We start from the raw sequence: 23,624 nt of genomic DNA on the forward strand, positions 1-23,624 counted from the left end.
GTTTATCTTCTCGTGATGAAAATATTTTTACTTGTTTGTGAATATGTTCACCACTCGAAGATACATTTCATATCTATCTATCTATCTATCTATCTATCTATCTATCTATCTATCTATCTATCTATCTATCTATTCAATCCACATTCACTGGACATGAGCAATCATCAATCATGCGCTACTCTACTACTAGGCTATCATCTCGTATCCCGTGAGTAGAGAAAAACAATGGTGGAACCCATCAAGTCAGGTACATCACTTTATCAAGTATTTAAAAGAAACAGAAACTGCTAATTAAAAGAATATAGTCCCCCCCCAATAGCTCTTGCTCCACACTCCAGCCCAGTTGGTGGTGGTAATGCACCTTTAAGTTGGTTTGCCAACTGCCAAAAAAAGAAGAAAACAAAATGGCGGACCGTGTTACTGAGCCAACCGAGGACAAAATTAAAAACTCTACTCGAAAACAAAATCCCCAAAAATACAAAAAAAGCAACAAAATATGAAATAAAAGTATTTGATGGTAAGAACATATCTTTTTTTATTTTTGAAGAATAATTACTAAAGCATTTTTCACAAATTGCTCCTGTCATTTCACTGCTTTGTTTACATTCTAAGCGGAAATTATTTTGTCTGACATTTTGTACAAAGTTTTTATTTATCGAATTTGCAAAAAGTAAAAATAAAAATGCTCCGTTTCCCAAAATCCAGTGACTGTGGATAGAATAAAACAGTTATTCCACTCAATCTTGTTGTACATGGCTTTTTTATATATATCCATCCATTATCTGTAGCCGCTTATCCTGTTCTACAGGGTCGCAGGCAAGCTGGAGCCTGTCCCAGCTGACTATGGGTGAGAGGCGGGGTACACCCTGGACAAGTCGTCAGGTCATCACAGGGCTGACACATAGACACAGACAACCATTCACGGTCACAGTCAATTTAGAGCCACCAATTAGCCTAACCTGCATGCCTTTGGGGGAAACTGGAGCACCCGGAGGAAACCCATGCAGACACGGGGAGAACATGAAAACTCCACACAGAAAGGCCCTCGTCAGCCACTGGGCTCGAACCCAGGACCTTCTTGCTGTGAGGCGACCCACTTTTTATATATATATATATATATATATATATATATATATATATATATATATGTATATGTGTGTGTGTGTGTGTGTGTGTGTGTGTGTGTTTATTATTATTGACATCCATATTCTTAACATTATGACATCCTATCTGTCTTTGCAGGAGAGGTAGTGTGTGAGCCTCCTAATAATAAACTGGATCGGTTCTGTGGGACTCTGTACTGGAGGCAGTGTAAGTATGCTCTGACTAATCAGAACATGCTGCTGAGGGGCTGTGTCCTCCGCAACACGGAGAGCTGCTACGGTCTTGTCATATTTGCAGGTATGTGCAGGTTTGTGAGTGACTCTCATTTTAAAAAAATGTGCTGTAACATTTGATCCTCAATGGGTCTCATAGGTCCAGACACCAAGCTGATGCAAAACAGCGGACGCACAAAGTTCAAAAGGACGAGCATAGACCGCCTGATGAACACCCTGGTTCTGTGGGTACGAGAGTCTTAACCCATATGTACCTGTTATATAAAACCTACTGTACCCTATCTTCAGCTGCTCTCTCTCTCTCTCTCTCTCTCTCTGAGTGGGTGGAGCATCTGTGAGTTGGTTTGGCTCGAGTGATTTCTTTCTATCTTTCGAGCTATAATTTTTTGTTGTTGTTGTTTTTTCATGATTTAATTTCTCTCTTATTTTGGTTCTGTTATAGTGATCTTTTGAGTTCACTCCCAGCGCTTTTGCTGGGTGTTTCCTGTGTTTAGACAGTAATGGTATTTGAGAATTTAAGTCGGTGGCATGGAATTAAAATTGCTGCAAGCGTCAATATTTCAGTTGAGGAATGTGGTTTAGCAGCAGGTAATGTTGTGGCTCATAATAGTGTGGTTTCAGCTTCGAGAATGAATGGATCTGTTGTTCTTTTTCTGGACAGTGTTGATAAAGTGAATGAGATTGTACTGTAAGTCACGGTGTTATCAATGGTCTCTCTCATCTCATTATCTCTAGCCGCTTTATCCTGTTCTACAGGGTCGCAGGCAAGCTGGAGCCTATCCCAGCTGACTACGGGCGAAAGGCGGGGTACACCCTGGACAAGTCGCCAGGTCATCACAGGGCTGACACATAGACACAGACAACCATTCACACTCACATTCACACCTACGGTCAATTTAGAGTCACCAGTTAACCTAACCTGCATGTCTTTGGACTGTGGGGGAAACCGGAGCACCCGGAGGAAACCCACGGGGAGAACATGCAAACTCCACACAGAAAGGCCCTCGCCGGCCACGAGGCTCGAACCCGGACCTTCTTGCTGTGAGGCAACAGCGCTAACCACTACACCACCGTGCCGCCCTGCTAAGTGCATCACATTGTCAAATGTACCACCATTCATAAAAGATGAAGTTTTAGAACGCAAATTGACAAGATAATGACAACTGGTATCACCAATTAAGAAAGTTCCCCTTGGCTGTAAATCTCCACTTTTAAAGCATGCCGTGTCTTTCAGGAGGCATGTTTACATGATTCCGAAGGATTACACTAGCAAACTTAATGTGGCATTTAAAATCAAAGTTGATAATTTGACTACGTTATATTTGTTACTACCAAGTCTATGAAATGCTTTGGATGCAGAAGAGAAAGCCATCTGATTCGGTCCTGTCCAGAAGAAAAAGGCAACTATGGCCCAAGACGCGCCAGTTTATAGAGAAGCAGAAAGTGTGAAAGTGGTAATGATAATGAGAAGTTAAATTCCTGACCAAATTGAACACAAATTTACTGAGTGATGTGCATTTTAGGGGCGGCACGGTGGTGTAGTGGTTAGCGCTGTCGCCTCACAGCAAGAAGGTCCTGGGTTCGAGCCCCGGGGCCGGCGAGGGCCTTTCTGTGTGGAGTTTGCATGTTCTCCCCTTGTCCGCGTGGGTTTCCTCCGGGTGCTCCGGTTTCCCCCACAGTCCAAAGACATGCAGGTTAGGTTAACTGGTGACTCTAAATTGAGCGTAGGTGTGAATGTGAGTGTGAATGGTTGTCTGTGTCTATGTGTCAGCCCTGTGATGACCTGGCGACTTGTCCAGGGTGTACCCCGCCTTTCGCCCATAGTCAGCTGGGATAGGCTCCAGCTCGCCTGCGACCCTGTAGAAGGATAAAGCAGCTAGAGATAATGAGATGAGATGTGCATTTTAAAGAGGTTTTTATTTTTTTCTGGAATGTTTCAGAGAAACAAAGTCTTCTTAATTCATTACAACAATTGTGGGACTTTGGAAAGGTTCACATTAAGCAGCCGTGCCAGCAATATACTTGCAATGTCACAAATGACATAATCAGATCTACAGTGTCTTGCAAAAGTATTCCCTCTTTGTGTTTGTCCTGTTTTGTTGCATTACAAGATGGAATTAAAATAGATTTTTGGAGGGTGAGCACCATTTAATTTACACAACATGCCCACCACTTTAAAGGTGAAAATTGTTGTTTTATTGTGACACAAACAATAATTAAGATGAAAAAACAGAAATCTGGAGTGTGCATAGGTATTCACCCCCTTTCGTATGAAACCCCTAAATAAGAGCTGGTCCAACCAATTCACTTCATAAGTCACATAATTAGTTGATTAAGATCCATGTGTGAGCAATCAAAGTGTTGCATGATGTGTCACATGATGTCTGTATAAATCAGCCTGTTCTGGAAGGACCCCGACTCTGCAACGCTACCAAGCAAGCAACATGAAAACCAAGGAGCCTCCAAACAGGTCAGAGACAAAGTTGTGGAGAAGCATAGATCAGGGTTGGGTTATAGAAAATATCCCAAACTTTGAATATCCCAGGGAGCACCATTAAATCCATTATAGCAAAATGTAAAGAATATGGCACCACAACAAAACTCACAGATCGGGCAAGGAGGGCATTAATCAGAGATGCAACAAAGTCATCAAAGATAACACTGAAGGAGCTGCAAAGATCCACAGTGGAGATGGGAGTATCTGTCCGTAGGACCACTTTAAGCTGTACGCTCCACAGAATGAGAATTGATGGAAGAGTGGCCAGAAAAAAAAAGACATTGCTTCAGAAAGCACGTTTGGAGTTTGCCCAACAGCATGTGGCAGACTCCCCAAACACATGGAAGAAGATTCTCTGGTTTGATGAGACTAAAATTGGCTATCATGGGAAATGCTATGTGTGGTGCAAACCCAACACCCTGAGAACACCATTCCTACAGTGAAGCATGGTGGTGGCAGCATCATGCTGTGGGGATGTTTTTCATCTGCAGGGACAGGAAAGCTGGTCAGGACTGAAGGACAGATGGATGGCACTAAATACAGGGCAATTTTGGAGGAAAACCTGTTTGAGTCAGCCAGAGGTTTGAGACTGGGATGAAGGTTCACGGTCCAGCAGGACAATGACTCTAAACATACTGCTAAAGCTACACTGGAGTGGTTTAAAGGGAAACATTTAAATGTCTTGGAATGACCTAGTCAAAGCCCAGACCTCAATCCAATTGAGAATCTGTGGCATAACTTGAAGATTGCTGTCCACCAACGCAACCCATCTAACTTGAAGGAGTTGGAGCAGCTTTGCCTTGAGGAATGGGCAAAAATCCCGGTGGCTAGATGTGCTAAGCTAATAGAGACATACCCCAAGAGACTTGCAGCTGTAATTGCAGCAAAAGGTGGCTTGACAAAGTGTTGACTTTGGGGGTAAATACCTATGCACACTCCAGATTTCTGTTTTTTCATCTTAATTATTGTTTGTGTCACAATAAAACCATAATTTTCACCTTGAAAGTGGTAGGCACGCTGTGTAAATCAAATGGTGCTAATCCCCCAAAATCCATTTTAATTCCAGCTTGTAATGTGACAAAACAGGACAAACATAAAGGGGACTGAATACTTTTGCAAGACACTGTATGGACAGTCTTGAGATGGAAACTGTGCAACTTCAGGATTTAGCTGAATTCACAAGAAATTGCACACATATTGAAGCGGGAAGGACGAGAAAAGTTGCATTAGCTCATCTACTGGTTATAAGGACACAAGGTGCGTTGGTTAGATCTCGTTTTTAGAATGAGGCACAGATGGATGTTCCATCCAGATTCTTCTTTGGAGCGGAAAAATGGCCAGAGATGATGTATGCATAGTCTGCTTTCAGAATCTGGGAGTCTAGGAGTAGAGCCGGCTGAGATTTGAAAAATTGCGGTCAAGTTCTATGCTGATCTTTATACCAGTGAATACACTGAAAAACTGGCCATGGAAAATTACTTCTTTGATGACCTTCCTAAGATTTCAGAGGAATCTTCAGTGGAATTAGAGGCAGTATTTATCCCTGGAGGAACAGACTGTCGCAATTCAGAGCATGGAGTGTCGGAAAGCGCCTGACATTGATGGTCTCCCCATAGAGTTGTACAGGTGCTTCTGGCCTGTGCTTGGGGAGGATCTGCTGGAAGTGTTGAATGACAGCATTGATAAAGGTCAGCTGTAGAAGAGCAGTTCTAACCTTGCTTCCTGAAAAAGGCAATTTGCATGATATCAGGAACTGGAGGCCAGTTGCACTTTTGTGCTGTGATTATAAACTGCTTTCAAAAGCTTTGGTCATTAGACTGAGGAGAGTTATGGGACAGGTCATCCATTCTGATCAGGCCTATTGTGTGCCAAGCAGGTCAATTTTTTGACAGCATCACTTTAATTCGTATCTTTTTGGAACTCTCAAGACTACTGGGCTTTGATGCTGGTCTAATTTCCTTGGATCAGGAAAAAGCATTCGACCGTGCTGAGCATGAATACTTGTGGAAGACTCTTCTAGCATTAGGGTTCAGCTGAGGTCTTATTGCCAAGATCGAGGTTTTCTATTGTGATGCTGAAAACATATTGGAAATTAATGGTGGTTTATGCTCTCCATTCAAGGTTCAAAGGGGAATAAGACAGGGCTGTGCTCTTTCAGGTATGCTGTATTCTTTGGCAATTGAAACTTTTTTTACATAAACTTAGGCTACGTTTACATTAGACCGTATCTGTCTCGTTTTCTTCGCGGATGCACTGTCCGTTTACATTAAACCACCTGGAAAAGCCGGGAAACGGGAATCCGCCAGCGTCCACGTATTCAATCTAGATCGTATCTGGTCCGGTGCTGTGTAAACATTGAGAATACGCGAATACGCTATGCTGAGCTCTAGCTGGCGTCGTCATTGGACAACGTCACTGTGACATCCACCTTCCTGATTCGCTGGCGTTGGTCATGTGACGCGACTGCTGAAAAACGGCGCGGACTTCCGCCTTGTATCACCTTTCATTAAAGAGTATAAAAGTATGAAAATACTGCAAATACTGATGCAAATACTGCCCATTGTGTAGTTATGATTGTCTTTAGGCTTGCCATCCTTCCACTTGCAAGTACTAAGTGATATGCGCTGGGATCTCACACACAGCGGCTCAGTCCCGAATCGTGGCTTGTGCACTTCACTCGTGCGCTCTGTGAGCTGCGCAGGGCTGGAGTGCGCACCCTCCAGAGGGCACTCGCTGTTCAGGGCGGAGTGATTTGGAGCGCAGGATGCCTGCGGAGCCGAGCGTATCCGTGTATTGGTGTTGCTGTGTGCACGGCTAACGGTTTTAGTGTCAACGCGAATCGTTTTAAGAACGTTAATCTGATGATCCGCTGATTCGACGTAATGTAAACGTAGCCTTAGAAAAGTTATTTCTGGTTTTAATATGCCTCATTCTGATTCAAGGCTTTTATTATCTGCATATGCTGATGATGTGGTCATAATCATTAAAAATCAAAAGGATATTGAAAATTACAGATTTTGGAACAATATCCTCAGCAAAAATAAACTGGAACAAGAGTGAAGCCTTGCTAATAGGTAAATGGGACAGGGGGGAGAGGCTTTCTTTCCCTCAAGGGCTGAATCTGGTTACGGGAGGTTTTAAATATCTTGGGGTGTTTCTAGGAGACAAGCAAACACAGATGAAAAACTAGGATGGCATCCTTGAGAAAGTCAACGGGCACCTTAATAGATGGTTGTGGTTATTACCACAGATGTCCTGTCAAGGGCGTATTTTAATCTATAACAATCTGGTGGCCTCTTCTTTGTGGCCCCGTCTTATGTGAATCGATCCTCCACTAGGCTTGCTCTCTAGGATCCAGGCACCAGTAGTGGACTTCTTTTGGGATAAGTTGCCCTGGGTACCCCAAAGTGTTTTGTTTCTACCAAAAGAAGAAGGGGGGCAAGGCCTTGCGCACTTGGCGAGTAGAGTTGCTGCTTTTCGTTTCCAGTTTCTGCAAAGGTTACCCTATGGACCAAAGGACTTAGTGTGGAGACCCCTGGCCTGTACATTATTGTGGAGGCTGAGGGAGTTGGATCTGTTTCTAATGGATCCAAGGAGACTATCGTTCCAGAGGCTACCTTGTTTTTACTGTGGACTTTTGAAAATGGTACTTTCTCTGTTTATTATGCAGCAAAAAGAAGTTGTACCTCCCTTCATTGGCTCTTGGAGGAACCCTTGATTAAAGGGGCACACTTGGACATATCAGCAGGTATGACCCCTTCCTGTCAGGGTGCAGGCACTGACGGATGCAAGCGCAGGGGAGAGCAGGTGCATCTCAAACTGTAAACCAATCCAAGTCAGCAAGCTGAAGATGTAGTCGGGGACGGGCATGGGTCGGGCGATCAGCAAACGGGATATCAAAGAAACAGAGGCGGAAAACAAATGTAAACTGAGTCAGAACACAAGTAGTCCGGCAGAAAGCCAGAAGGCTTGGTATGGTCAGGTACAGAGACACAGAACAATACTTTGCAATGGTTGTTTGTGACTGCTGAGCTTATATAGGGAAGTGATTACTGGCAAATAGAAACAGGTGCACTTCCTAGTATTCTGGAGATGAGGGGGGGCTGTGGTGCTTGGGAGTTGTAGTCTGGAGCAGCCATGTTTGGAGGCTGCTCCGAACTCAGATTTTCAGCGCTGTTACTGAGACTTCCTTAGACAATATTTTAAATGTTCGAGGAATAAGAACTTTAAGAGACCCTGTGACTGTAGTGGGTTCAGCTTTTAGTAACGTAGAAAATGTGGCTATGGGATTAAGAATAAGGTCTTTGCGTGTAGTGACACAACTGTTGAATGAGGTGAAGAATGCTTTTACAGAAACTGAATGTGCTCTGTTAGTCTTTTTACAATGACGGGTTGAACTCCAGTGGTGAAGAGTCTTTCCCAATGTTGAGTCTCGCACTCGATTATGCTGGGTGTGCCGGTACATTTTTAGAGATAGCTGATTTTAATTTAGTATCAACGAATGGTAAAGTTTTTTTTTTTTTTATAAAGCCTGTGTTAAAGCTTTGAATAAGACAAAGTTGAATGCAAGAATTGACACACCATGGCATGTGAAACTTGGTCTTAATGATGATGTTAAAGTGCTGATGACACGTTTTTGACATCTTTGGTGATGTTTTATAACATAAAAAGTAATTCCCGATGATCCATATATTAATTCACGAAGCCGCCTATTTTACAAGTTATGATAAAAAACGCGGCTACTTTGGCAAATTTGACAGGGCTGCAGCACCCAGGAGACGAAAGAGGAGGAGGAGCTATATGACGTCAGCGAAAGAACCTTCCTCCTCACTTACCAGTTTGTTGTTGATGCGACAGGTGTTCAGTTTGTCATTATTAGTATTATTATTATACATTTTATATATATATATATATATATATATATATATATATATATATATATTAGTTATTATGCCTTCGCGTTGTGTTGCCGGCTTTTGCTCCAAAACCTACAAGGATGGGATAAGTTTATTCAAGTTTCCCAGAGATCCCGAGCTGCATGCGAAGTGGGTGAAGTAAGTCAGGCGCACTCGTGACAAGTGGGAGCCCTCACCAACATCCGTCCTGTGCTCTGAACACTTCGATTTGGATTGTTTTGACACCCTTCCCAGCTTAAAGGAATCTCTTGGGTGTTCAGTTCAGCACAAACGTGTGTTACTACCATCAGCAGTGCCTACACAGTGTTGCCAGATTGGGAGGTTTCCCGCCCAGTTGAGCGGTTTCAAGTGCATTTTGGTGGATTTTGAACATATTTTGGGCTGGAAAACGTCAGCAGTATCTGTTGCCAGATACTGCTGAAGTTTTCCAGCTCAAAATATGTTCAAAACCCACCAAAATGCACTTGAAACCGCCCAACTGGGCGGGATTCCTCCCAATCTGGCAACACTGCCAGTATTCCGGAGGGGGTCTACTCGTAGCTATGCCGGATCCAAAGACAGTCCTCCTGTCAGAACATGTGTTGTGAAACGATATAAGATAAAGGTACGTAGAGCTATAGATTCTACATGATAATCATAGATGTAATCATAAAGTCGGCGTGATATCAGTCATGTATTTGCTTGTGAAAGCTTGCGGCTTTCATGTAACTGCTGCCTAGCAACGAGAGGCAAAGGGTAAAGAGGGTAGGCTATCATAGATTCTATTCGGAAGAGATCAACACAATTCTAGACTCCCAGAAGAGGAAGAGCTAGCACTAGAGAGTTCACCGGCGTTTTCATGCGCCATTTCCATTGAGTAGAACCAGAGTAGAACAGCCAGTGAACCGCAGCGTGTTCTCCCGCTGACGTCACAACATGGCCGCGAGCCACGGACCCAGTTTTCTTGCGCTGTGCAATTAAAAGTTGGATATTTGCATAACAACAGCTTCTTTTCACGTAATTATAACAGAAATCTAACATGTTTGCCATGTTGTATAGTTTATTTAAGAAATTGCATAGAGTCATGTTCGTGTCATCAGCCCTTTAAACCTGCATCGAGAGCTTTTATATAAACCACCATTAACGAAACAATATGGTGACTTGCAGTGGAAAATTATACATGGCACAGTAGCTGTCAACACTTTTGTTTCTGTTTGTAATCCGACTGTTGAAGAAAAGTGTCCTTTTTGTGCAAAAAGAGAAACTGTTTTTCATTGTTTTATGGAAGATGACAGACTTGGCCCTTTGTTTTGTCATTTAGAGTTGATATTCAGAGCTTTTAATGCTGTGTTTACAAGTAACTGTTTTATTTTGGGCTTTATATATACTCAGAAGAAAAAAAACCCAATGTCAGGTATACAATTTTGTAATTGGACAGGCAAAGATGGCAATATGGATCAGCCGGAGAAATGCTGTGGAAGGTTTTTCTGGTCAAGACTGTTTTTTTTTTTTTTGTCTTTTTAAGATTGGCGAAGTCCAGAATAATGATAGACTTCAGATTTTGTTCAGCAATGGAAGACTTTGATGGATTTGAGAATGTATGGGGATACAAAGAAGTATTGTGTTCAGTTAGTAATAATGAACTAGCGTCTGGATACGTTTTGAGTTAAAGCTTATATTGTCCTGTTTTTAACTTTTTTTTCCCTTTCTATTTATACTTTAATCCTTAGTTTAAAAAAAGTTGAAGATGTGCAATAAAGTTTTTTGCTAAATTCAAAAAATTCTCTCTCTCTCACAGATTTTTGGATTCCTGGTGTGTATGGGGGTAATATTGGCCATCGGAAATGCTGTGTGGGAGAGAGAAGTGGGGTCTCTTTTTCAGAGCTATCTCCCATGGGACCCTCCTGTTGACAACTTCCTCTTCTCTGCCTTCCTCTCCTTCTGGTCCTATGTCATCATTCTCAACACTGTGGTGCCAATCTCCCTGTATGTCAGGTAAACAAAGTTGAGAAAATAAGGCAGGGACAGATAGAGAAACAGGTGTTGTACCCTTTTTCTATAAGTTGAATTTTCTTAATCTATCCCTGTGTCTGAAATCACTCGTTCGTTCACTACTCCCTACTCACTATATAGGGAATTACTATATAGAGGACTATATAGTGAGCTCATTGATAAAATGAAAAAAACACTTTCGGACACTACTCCGTCGCGCTGGTATTTACGTCATTACTGTTGCACAGTTAAAACGTGCCAGATCAGTCGGCTGGTGGGTTTTCAAAATAATAAATACATGCATGTGTTTTTGTGATAAATACATATTATACTGAGCGTATTTCCCACATTAATCAATACAAAGTACCTGCATCTTTCAGTTCTTTTAAATCAAGGCTGAATACTTTCTTCTCTGCCTTTTATTAAATCAAATTTGAGGCTTTTGATTTGAGTTCTTTCAGCGCGATCGCAATGCATGATGGAATGTATTGCTTGGTTAGTGACCATCGGTTGTACACTACTTTTCATGATGCATCGTGGGATACTTTGTGTGCACTATATAATAATGCTCACTATACATTCAGACAGCACTATAAAATGGTGACCTCACTATATAGTGAGCAGGGAGTGATTTCGGACAGGCTATGGTTATAATGATGCTTTGGAAGAAAAAAAAAATCATAATATAATGCAGTCATTCTCACAGAATGGGTCATGGGTGGGCTCTTTTTCTCATCAAAGCATTTATCTTTATTGTTTTAGATTATCGACTATTAAACACGCTTTTCTTACGTTAAACAGAAGGGAGGGCTAAAGTATTCTTCGCCTGTAAGGCCCATCAGGAAGAGAAACCATGCTCAGATGTCCTGTTCGTTCTAAGGGGCTTGTTAAGCATATGATCACAGCTTTGTTTCATGTTTTTAGTGAATGAAAGAATTCTCTAATGGCACTATACATTTTGTAAAATATTCTACAAGCTTTTTCTCTTTTTTCCTCCCTCTCTGTCAGTGTGGAAGTGATTCGGTTGGGTCACAGTTACTTCATTAACTGGGATCGGCGGATGTTCTGTAGTCATAGTAACACAGCAGCAGAGGCTCGGAGTACAACGCTGAACGAAGAGCTGGGTCAGGTGGAGTATATTTTCAGCGACAAAACTGGAACCCTCACTCAGAACATCATGACCTTCAATAAGTGCTCCATCAATGGAAATACTTACGGTAAGACACACAAAGCACTTTTAATGTTTCACGTAGTTGCAGATACTAGTGTAATGGCAAAAAATGAGAAAATCCTATGCGTAAAGGTACTTAAAAATGTAAATAGCCATGCAAACTAACTTATAAGATGAATTATTATTTGACCGGTGCTGTATATTCATGCATATTACTATATATTACTGTATATTCTGTGCTGTATATTACTATATCAACACTAGTTCAATAACATACTTGTAAATATTTCTCTGTGCAATACTCATGCACTTTATCATGTACAGAATCTTACTCCTCCATTTGTACATATTACCTCCATTCTGTTTTATCTCAGTAATTCTGTTCTACCGCAATAATTTTACTGTGCATGTTTGTGTTTATTACTTTTTTATTGAAGTACTTTCATACTTTTATAAATACTTTTATACTTTAGTAAATTTACAGTGCCTTGCAAAAGTATTCATCCCCCTTGGTGGTTGTCCTGTTTTGCCGCATTACAATCTGGAATTTTTGGAGGGTGAGCACCATTTAATTTACACAACATGCCTCCCACTTTAAAGGTGAAAATTGTTGTTTTATTGTGACACAAACAATAATTAAGATGTAAAAACAAGTCTGGAGTGTGCATAGGTATTCACCCCCTTTCGTATGAAACCCCTAAATAAGAGCTGCTCCAACCCATTCACTTCATAAGTCTCATAACTGTGAAAGATCCAAATGTGTGCAATCAAAGTGTCACATGATGTGTCACATGATGTCTGTATAAATCAGCCTGTTCTGGAAGGACCCTGACTCTGCAACTCTACTAAGCAAGCAACATGAAAACCAAGGAGCCTCCAAACAGGTCAGAGACAAAGTTGTGGAGAAGTATAGCTCAGGGTCGGGTTATAAAAAATATCCCAAACTTTGAATATCCCAGGGAGCACCATTAAATCCATTATAGCAAAATGTAAAGAATATGGCACCACTACAAACCTGACAAGAGAAGGCCGCCCACCAAAACTCACAGACCGGGCAAGGAGGGCATTAATCAGAGATGCAACAAAGACACCAACGATAACACTGAAGGAGCTGCAAAGATCCACAGCGGACATGGCAGTATCTGTCCATAGGACCACTTTAAGCTGTACACTCCACAGAGCGGGGCTTTATGGAAGAGCGGCCAGAAAAAAGTCATTACTTAAGAAAACATGTTTGGAGTTTGCCCAACAGCATGCGGCAGACTCCCCAAACACATGGAAGAAGATTATCTGGTCTGATGAGACTAAAATTGAACTTTCTGGCCATCATGGGAAACGCCATGTGTGGTGCAAACCCAACACCCTGAGAACACCATTCCTACAGTGAAGCATGGTGGTGGCAGCATCATGCTGTGGAGATGTTTTTCATCTGCAGGGACAGGAAAGCTGGTCAGGACTGAAGGAAAGATGGATGGCACTAAATACAGGGCAATTCTGGAGGAAAACCTGTTTGAGTCAGCCAGAGGTTTGAGACTGGGATGAAGGGTCACATTCCAGCAGGACAATGACCCTAAACATACTGCTAAAGCTACACTGGAGTGGTTTAAAGGGAAACATTTAAATGTCTTGGAAGGGCCTAATCAAAGCCCAGACCTCAATCCAACAGAAAATCTGTGGCGTAACTTGAAAATTGCTGTACACCAGCGCAACCCATCTAACTTGAAGGAGTTGGAGCAGTTTTGCCTTGAGGAATGGGCAAAAATCCCAGTGGCTAGATGTGCTAAGCTAATAGAGACATACCCCAAGAGACTTGCAGCTGTAATTGCAGCAAAAGGTGGCTCTACAAAGTGTTGACTTTGGGGGTAAATACCGATGCACACTCCAGATTTCTGTTTTTTCATCTAAATTATTGTTTGTGTCACAATAAAACTACAATTTTCACCTTGAAAGTGGTAGGCATGTTGTGTAAATCAAATGGTGCACATCCCTCAAAAATCCATTTTAATTCCAGCTTGTAATGTGACAAAACAGGACAAACATGAAGGGGGTTGAATACTTTTGCAAGACACTGTAACTGAGCATCTGCTGGTTTGCTCCAAATGACATCTCACTGTACTTGTACAGTGACAATAAAGGCATCTTGTATTAAATATAATTACTGCAAGTATATACATGCAGAATGCAGAACCTAATAGCATAAATTTAGGGAATAGTGACACTTTTCCAATTAAAATACTAATGACTCCATTCATATTCAGTCAAAACACACCACACACACACTATAAAAAACATATACAGCATAGTACCTTCAGAAATAAATACACAACTATACACAGGAAATATATGGCTAAATAAAGTATTTAATCAAGAATTAAAGCCCTAAAATATTACATTTTTTACTCATCACAAATCTCATCTCATCTCATTATCTGTAGCCGCTTTATCCTGTTCTACAGGGTCGCAGGCAAGCTGGAGCCTATCCCAGCTGACTACGGGCGAAAGGCGGGGTACACCCTGGACAAGTCGCCAGGTCATCACAGGGCTGACACATAGACACAGACAACCATTCACACTCACACCTACGGTCAATTTAGAGTCACCAGTTAACCTAACCTGCATGTCTTTGGACTGTGGGGGAAACCGGAGCACCCGGAGGAAACCCACGCGGACACGGGGAGAACATGCAAACTCCACACAGAAAGGCCCTCGCCGGCCCCGGGGCTCGAACCCGGACCTTCTCGCTGTGAGGCGACAGCGCTAACCACTACGCCACCGTGCCGCCCCTCATCACAAATGTATTTTTCATTCATTATTTTTCTGCTCATTGAATTATTCCCCAGTTCCAACTGTACATGCAACCACACAACCCAAAAAACACAAAAACAGCAAGATTTGTATGAATTAATGTCCTAGTGTTGTAAATAACAGACGTTAACCCTGAGGCACGAGCAATGCACAAGACTGAAAATGCTTACATGTTGTAAATTAAGACATGTCTATCGATATCTCTCTTTTTTTTACTCACAGGCGAGGTAGTGGACATTCCAGGAGCTCAGCATAAAGTGAGTGCTGCTTTACAAAGGCAATTAAGGTGATGTGATTACAAAATTATTACAAAAGTGAGGACATTTTATATTACTGGGTGAAAGCACAAAAATGCCTAAATGATCTAGGACTATGTATAGATATTGACCTTTTTACCTTCAGACACTGTAGTCACACACACTCAGATGACATTTTGGCAAATAAAATTTTGTTCTGGGAGAAATTCTTTCTTGATGTCATCTATACTCTTAATCTGCAGACTAACGTTAGATATGTAATGACAGCTTTATTTTTTTTTTTCCATGCTGTACAAGTGGGAAATGCTTAATCTATTATTACAACGTGTGGTTTATTATCTTTGACCATGACCTCAGTGTGTGTGTGTGTGTGTGTGTGTGTGTAAGGTTAAGGGATTCTTATGATATAATGTCTCTTTGTCAGAGGACTGAGCCTCTGGATTTCAGCACATGGAACTCGCTGGCTGATCAAGGGTTTCAGTTCTACGACTCCTCACTCCTGGAAGCTGTGAAGGTTGGGGAGCCAAGAGTGCATGAGTTCTTTCGCCTGCTGTCTCTCTGTCACACAGTCATGAGTGAGGAGAAAAATGAAGGTATGTAATTACTCTCAAATCCAGGCCTAGTTCTTGTTAATAAGGTTAAGAGCATGACTAGCATTTGGCTACCTTCCTCTCATTTCTATTGTTCTAATGAATAGAAGCCCAAAATCCTTGTACAAGAAAGGCTGTAGATAGCTTGAGCGTTCTACACCTTATGATCTAGAGTGACAATTCTGTACTCCTGGAGCTTTCAAACTGGATTGCGAAAATGTTTAAATTAGAAAACATAATTCCATTTTTTTTCATAATAAAATTAGAGGGAAATGGGCCAGCATATTCTGGACAGTAATGCGGTTATATCTAACTCATTATGTTTCTTTGTTTTCCTCAATTTTATCTTCCCCTCCATCTCCTGTCTGTAGGAGAGCTGGTGTATAAGGCTCAGTCCCCTGACGAGGGCGCATTGGTGACAGCAGCACGTAATTTTGGCTTCGTGTTCCGTTCTCGTACACCTGGAACAATCACTACGCAGGAACTGGGCAAAGCCGTCACATACACACTCCTTGCCATCCTGGACTTCAACAACATCCGCAAGAGGATGTCAGTCATAGGTGTGCCATTCACAAACGTACACATGCAGGCTTACTATTTTACTAATCCAAAGTGCAATCCCGGTGGTGTAGTGGTTAGCGCTGTCGCCTCACAGCAAGAAGGTCCTGGGTTCGAACCCCGGGTCCGGCGAGGGCCTTTCTGTGTGGAGTTTGCATGTTCTCCCCGTGTCCGCGTGGGTTTCCTCCGGGTGCTCCGGTTTCCCCCACAGTCCAAAGACATGCAGGTTAGGTTAACTGGTGACTCTAAATTGAGCGTAGGTGTGAATGTGAGTGTGAATGGTTGTCTGTGTCTATGTGTCAGCCCTGTGATGACCTGGCGACTTGTCCAGGGTGTACCCCGCCTTTCGCCCGTAGTCAGCTGGGATAGGCTCCAGCTTGCCTGCGACCCTGTAGAAGGATAAAGCGGCTAGAGATAATGAGATGAGATGAAAGTGCAATCCAAGAGCAACTTTTCTCATATCCAGACACACGTGTACCCTCGACTTCCAAGCTTACAGTACAGATTGTTTGGGCTAGACAGGGCCATAACTACCATTGAGGACACCGAGGTCATGTCCTCGGCATTTTTTTCCCACGGTATTTTTTTTTTTTCCACTCAGAAATGTGAAATTAATATATGATGAAAATCGTTCTGACTTTGATCGGTGGAAAATTCTAAATTCAGCTTGCATCCCCCTGTTCTCATTTGTTTGTCTAAAAATAAAGTCCACATAATCATTTTTAAACGAAGCTGAAATATCCGACATTGGAAACATTTCATATCAGGCAGCCTCGCGATAGTCAGCTAAGCACCACGGGATATACAAGAGCTGAGAAGTGTTCTCATCAAGGTCCGACTCCGCAGCCAGGCAGTTTGTCAATTAGTCGTGGAATCTGAAAATTGACATAAGATGAAGTCTACTACACTAAAACAAACCAAACTCAGCTTTGGAAAGTCAACCAGTGAGAGAAAAAGAAAGAGGGAAGAAGGTGAGTTAATTTTGCCAGTCACTGACAGTTATGTGCCGGAATGCTTATGATCATTAACAGTGCAATTTTAATTAGCATTTCAAGCAACAACAGTGGAAGCCACTTAGCTAGATAGGATTTTCGTTTTCCAGGCGGCACAAACTCTTTTATTCTCTCTCTCGATTTGATTTGGTGCGTTTCAGATCAGAAAAGGCTGGACAGTCGTGACCTGTTGTTTATGAAGTTATTGGATACTGACGAGACTTGAGCTATTTTGCTAACTTACCAGACTATAGGCTAACGTGAACCCAAGACACTATTGTTTTGATCATTGGTTGTATTTTCGAACGGAAATGAAAACGGGTAGCAAACTTATTATGTTCACATTTTATTTACAACATGATGTACCACCTCTGACTGCTTTCTGTCAATCATGACCAGCCCAGCCGCGTTCACAGCTCCTCCTCCAATCAGCGGCTGGAGATGAGCCTCCTCTCGGGAAGTCTTGTCCCGCCCCTCTTATTGACTCCCATCTCCAGTGAGGCTCAGTCTCCGAATGTAGCGTTTTAGTCGGTTTTGTCCAATAACCGTCTAGTATTTTGCTATTGAAAAGGGCATATATTTTTTAAAAAGCAATTGAAGTCCATTCAGGCTCGGCTAGATTGCGTTGTCACTCTCACTCACTCACTCACTCACTCACTCACTCACTCACTCACTCACTCACTCACTCACTCACTCACTCACTCACTCACTCACTCACTCACTCACTCACTCACACTCTCTCTCTCACTTACTCTCACTCACTCACACTCCAGCACTCACTCAAACTCTCACTCACTCTCACACACTCTCTCTCTCTCTCTCTCACTCACTCACTCACTCTCTCACACACACACAAAATACTTTTGTGATCGTGCAGTTTTGAAATTGTTAAAATAAACATGTTCACCTACATGTTCATCTTGTTGGGCTTGTGATTTTGACTCGTTTCCAAAATGTATGAAAAGTCACCATATTAGGAAATTTTTTTTGGCAAATAAGATGTATCGCAATGTTTGACCTCGGTATTTGAAAAATCCTGGTTACGGCCCTGGGGCTAGATCAAAAATAGTGTGATATCTGAGCAATATTACGCATTATATTGTTGCGAAATACCAATACATAACTGATGATATGGACAGTAAACTTGTAGAGGAAAAGATGGCGAGAGGGTAAGGGACTAGGATAGATTTGATGCATGAGAATTACCATCCATCCATTATCCGTAACTGCTTATCCTGTGCAGGGTCGCAGGCAAGCTGGAGCCTATCCCAGCTGACTATAGGTGAGGGACGGGGTACACCCTGGACAAGCTGCCAGATCACTGCAGGGCTGACAAACAACTGTTCACACTTACGATCAATTTAGAGCCACCAATTAGCCTAACCTGCATGTCTTTGGACTGTGGGGGAAACCGGAGCACCCGGAGGAAACCCACGCAGACACGGGGAGAACATGCAAACTCCACACAGAAAGGGAGCCACTGGGCTTGAACCCAGAACCTTCTTGCTGTGAGGTGACAGTGTTAACCTCTACACCACCATAAGAATCACCAGTTTAAGCTCATTTTATCATTCTGTTAAAAAGAACTGGGAAGTGAGGGAAATTTTATAGACCTCAGTAAGGTTAAGTTAAATGTGCATCATAAAATTTGGTACAATTTAAGTGTGTGTGTGTGTGTGTGTTTAGTAAGGACTCCTGAGGGCCATATTCGTCTGTACTGTAAGGGAGCAGATACAGTGCTGTTTGAAAGACTTCACCCTTGCAACCATGAACTGATGAACATAACCTCGGACCACCTCAATGTGAGCATGCTTGTGTGTCTGTATGTTTGAAAGGCTAAATATATTATATTCAACTTGCAGATTAATAATACTTCATCACTTGCTGTTTGTTTCTACTGAACGGTAGTATCGAAAGTACAGTTTTCATTTCCTGTACTTTGTTCTAAGTTACAAGAAGCCCACTGTTTGCTGCTGTTAGTAGTTAAACACTGCCACCTAGTGGGCTTGTTCTAAAAGTCCGTGCCCATTACTCTCCCCATTGCATCTGTATACTGTGAGTTTATAGCTCAGGATGGAAGAAGTGTCCTGAATCAAATGAATTTATAGTAAATCAATGAGTGAAGTATTAGGACTTGACATCAAGCGTGCTGATGTCTGTGTGGGTTTGTTAATGGGTCAGTCCATGAAATGATGTTACTTTTCATTGGTCCGGGTTTACATAATCATTTCATCTTTAATTTCCATGATTTAAAGAAATATTTAGCAGATTATCCATAAATATTGTTTGAAGAAATAAAATAAATAAAAAAATGAAGTTTTCTTTTGAAATAAAGAAATGTGAAACATTTTCTTCCCCTGTGACTGGACACGGATGACACGTTTTTTGTGACATGGAATATTTGCTGACTTTGAGCTTAAATAAACCTTCATTACTTTCTGAGAATTTCAATAAAATTAGTTTCATGGTACTTGCAATTTAGTTTTACACTCACATAATAAAGTTAAGAAGGTTCTATAAACTATTTAGCTTCGAATTCATCCACTAAAAATAGGTTGTGAACGTAACATTGTGGTGTCCTACCGTGTTACGTTAGAAACCAGGCTTATAAAAAAATGATAAAACGAGTTGAAATCATGATTGATGTTTTTAATATAAAGAAGATTATACTATAAAACGATGTAGGTAGAAAGAAATTTAAACAAACGGCAATAAAAGAAATTATCGATGTTTTTTCTCACATCCTAACTTAGCGTCCACTCACTTCCTGGTTTGTTCACAACCTGCGAGACCTATTTACTCAGGGCCCGTTTACACGAGGACGCTGTCGGGTAAAAACGACTAAATATTTTATCAGAAGTGCCTTTCGTTTACACGAGGATGGCGTTTCCGAGGCTGAAAAACGGATAAAATTGAAAACGCCTTCCAGAGTGGATAAGTTAAAAACGGCCCCTGTTGCATATCCGTCTAAACTACCCAATACGCAAAACTCTGCTCGGATCTGCTCACGTCGGGTACGCGTTTACGTCATACATATGTCATATACTGCACATGCCAGCCCGGGAAGTAAGAAAGTAAGTAAAAAAGTAAGAGCATGTCTGATTACATCGATCCAACGGACCTTCAAGCTGCTCTGTGTTTTAATGCAGTAGATGTGTTTTCCTGCTCACCCGCCCGGCTGGAGCTCCTCAGTTTGGTGTCGCCAAGGCGCGCCGCCTATTCAAGCCGCTCGTGAAACCATAAACCCGAGACTGAAAACAAAACTAGCAGCCGAACGGGTTTATTTTGCTGAGATGGACACTGCCTTTTCTCTTCTTCACCGAAACAAGAGTGAGTGTTACTTAATAAAGGCAGATTAAAAGAGTTTCGGTTTGCTCCTGCTCCTCCCTCGAGCACTACAGTACCTCAGCCGGACCGGTGTTCTGTAAAGTTATCCTAGCAAGTTCTCATACAGACCGTTTTATTATTCAAAACAAGTCATTACAAATTATTTGACTCGGCCAAAGACTCGACCAATACGCACAAAACATAAAAATCGGCAAATGCGTGAAATTCTCACCGATTTTCTATCAGCCCAGCTGATCGGTGGGACAAAACTACTGTTGAATTTTCCTACCCTCCTGGATTTCGCGCATGCGTAGTAGGCTTGGTAGGATAACTTGACAGAACAGCAGTGCAGATCAGACAAGACGGAAGACGTTGCGCATGCGTGCAGACATAGTGGAGACATTTATGCGTCACCGTATAGACGCAGATTTCCTCCTTGAAAACGGTCGTGTAGACGCGGAAAAAAGTGAGAACGAAAATGGACTTTTGCGTTTTTGTTTTATACCGTCCCCGTGTAAAGTGGGCCTCAATCTAGGTCAGCTGAACTGACGCGAGAGAACTTCTCGCGGGATCTCACACACCACAACACGTGCTCTAGAGAAGTGCAGATATAAGTGTGACTAAGTAAAGTAATGAATTCAATAATCTCATTTACCTCATATAGGATGAAACTGTTTCCTGTTAATGACTGTTGTTATTGTTCAAATCTTAAAGAGATTTTGAAATACTGGTATTTCATATTTTCAGTGTTTATGATGTTGAACTAATATTTCTAATGAATTCTTATTCAGTGTTAATGTTTAAAGTAAGCAAATAAAAGCAAAAAATTGATTTTATCAATATTTTTCCTTTATTTTTAAAAGCTTGTTCGTGTCCTTGTTACATTAGCAACCGGGTAAATATTTATGGATTTTATCATACATTGTAGAGCAGGAGTTATCTTAACAACTATGTTATATTTTCTTATATAGTCAATGCTTCACAGAAATAAAAGTTGTTTTCAGTTGTAAATTGTTTTAAGTGACTCCCTCTATGTCACATTTTGGTAACCCCATTTCATGGACTGACCCTAATAGGAGTATGCAGGTGACGGGTTACGGACTCTGGTGCTGGCCTGTCGGGATCTGTCTGAGGAGCAGTGGGAGGAGTGGGCAGAGCGTTTCCGTGGTGCTGAGAAAGCTACAGACTTCAGAGAAGATCGTCTGGCTGATGCTTATGAGGAGATTGAACAGGACATGATGGTACTGTGTCGTAATGGATGGTATAATGGTAGAAATCACACACTGTTTTACCATGGTTCAGCAAAACAAAGTATTTGCAAAAAATATATTTTGCTGACTAAGAGGCCACTGTAAAACAAAATTGGATTTTTTTTAACATGTAGGCCTTACTTACTGTTACTCATATGGTTTTTATTATTTTTTTATAACATGTAGGCCTTACTTACTGTTACTCATACGGTTTGCTTTTCTACTTATTGGACATGACTCACAGGGAAATACACTGCTTACTTCACCAGGGAAAGCGGAAGGTGGAAATAACTTGGCTGACTCTTCTGAGCAATGTTGAGCACATTTATTTTCAGTTTCATTTTAGGGAGACTGTTTTAAGCAGTGACGTCAAACCTATTATATTTTACGTAATAGGTCCAATTATACCAAGTCTAATGTTAATTCCAAATTATATTTTACCGTACACAGTAATAAATATAGTATAAATATAATAAGTATTCACTGCCTTGAATTGGGATTTTACAGTTGAGGCCAAAAGTTTACATCTAGGCTAAAGATATTCAATCTCAGTTTTTGAAAACTCTACACACTTCAAGGTTACCCTAAGTTTCTTTTGGCGAGTCAGTTAGGGCATCTACAGTGGATATAAAGTGTACACACCCCGTTAAAATGATAGGTTTTTCTGACGTTAAAAAAAATGAGATCACGATAATTTCAAAACTTTTCCCACCTTTAATGTGACCTGTACAATTCAATTGAAAAACAAACAAATCTGTTGGGGGGGAAACATAAAAAAAAAAAACCGTACAATAAGCTGGTTGCATAAGTGTGCACACCCTTAAAGTGCATATCACGGGTAAATTCAGGAGCAAGATCAATGTAATTCTCCTATTTTATATTCAACTTTGGTCAAATATCTGTCACATTTTGCATTTTGTGCAGTTTTTTTTACTTTGCGCAATACCAGAAAAATTTAGTTGAAATCAAGCCATTTGAGGCGAATTCGTCTGCCTCTGAAAAATTTGCCATTTGGATTTCCCGGCAAATATTGATTTTCGTGATGTCGTGTGCGGGACGCCTCCCTCTGAATCCTACGTCAGCGCTGGTTTGTTTATGAGAAAACAACCTGGTGGTTTTCTGCAAATTTCTTCAACGTTATCACGTAATTATTAAAATGGTTAACAGATGTATTGTTGGAGGGTGTAGCAACACCAATCTTGATGGGATTAGTACTCATCGTTTTCCAAAAGACTGGACAATGAGAGAGAAATGGGAGCGCTTGGTCTACACAGGCTGTGCACTGAAACTGTGCAAAGCTCACGCAGCCTGCTGGCGCTTCCACAGGTAACGTCACGACTCTGGCTCCAGACTCCCTTGGGATTTTTCCAGACGCGTTTTGTTATTTTATTTTTTTCTGCTGTAGACAGATGGCCTTGTGCAAAATTACCCTTCTGGATGAGTGTGTAAAGGGACATACTTTCATATATATAAACTTAATTGGTCCAGAATATGCACTTTAAACTAATACTTTGCTGAAGCACCTTTTGATTTAATTACAGCATTCAGTCTTTTTGGGTCGGAGTCTGTCAGCCTGCCGCATCTAGACTTGGTAATATTTGCCGACTCGTCCTTGCAAAAGCGCTCCAAATCTGTCAGATTGCGAGGGCAGCTTTTGTGCACAGCCCTCTTCAGGTCACCCCACAGATTTTCAATTGGATTTAGGTCTGGGTTCTGACTGGGCTGTTCCAAAACTTTAATTTTCTTCTGATGAAGCCATTCTTTTGTTGATTTCGATGTATGCTTGGGGTCATTGTTGTGCTGAAAGATGAAATTCATCTTCATCTTCAGCTTTCTAGAAGACACCTGAAGGTTTGGGGCCAAAATTACCTGGTATTTAGAACTGTTCATAATTCCCTCCAACTGTGAGTTGGCCTAGTGGTAGCGTGTCCGCCTCTTGATCGGGAGTTCTAC

The 23,624-nt window shown here is 41.5% G+C and overlaps 1 protein-coding gene across 3 annotated transcripts in view; it reads left to right on the top strand.

The window, feature by feature from the left end:
* atp8b2 (ATPase phospholipid transporting 8B2) overlaps nt 1-23,624 on the top strand; it is a 173,593-nt gene that overhangs the window by 72,544 nt on the left and 77,425 nt on the right. For all 3 annotated transcript variants that reach the window (XM_060921500.1, XM_060921498.1, XM_060921499.1), the window contains 9 exons: nt 1,243-1,401; nt 1,477-1,565; nt 10,528-10,724; nt 11,730-11,938; nt 14,920-14,954; nt 15,379-15,547; nt 15,916-16,104; nt 18,781-18,896; nt 21,498-21,662. In XM_060921500.1, the coding sequence (XP_060777483.1) occupies nt 1,243-1,401; nt 1,477-1,565; nt 10,528-10,724; nt 11,730-11,938; nt 14,920-14,954; nt 15,379-15,547; nt 15,916-16,104; nt 18,781-18,896; nt 21,498-21,662 (1,328 nt within the window). The remainder of the gene's footprint in view (nt 1-1,242; nt 1,402-1,476; nt 1,566-10,527; nt 10,725-11,729; nt 11,939-14,919; nt 14,955-15,378; nt 15,548-15,915; nt 16,105-18,780; nt 18,897-21,497; nt 21,663-23,624) is intronic.

This window comes from Neoarius graeffei, chromosome 5 (genome assembly GCF_027579695.1).
Source record: "Neoarius graeffei isolate fNeoGra1 chromosome 5, fNeoGra1.pri, whole genome shotgun sequence".
NCBI lineage: Eukaryota > Metazoa > Chordata > Actinopteri > Siluriformes > Ariidae > Neoarius > Neoarius graeffei.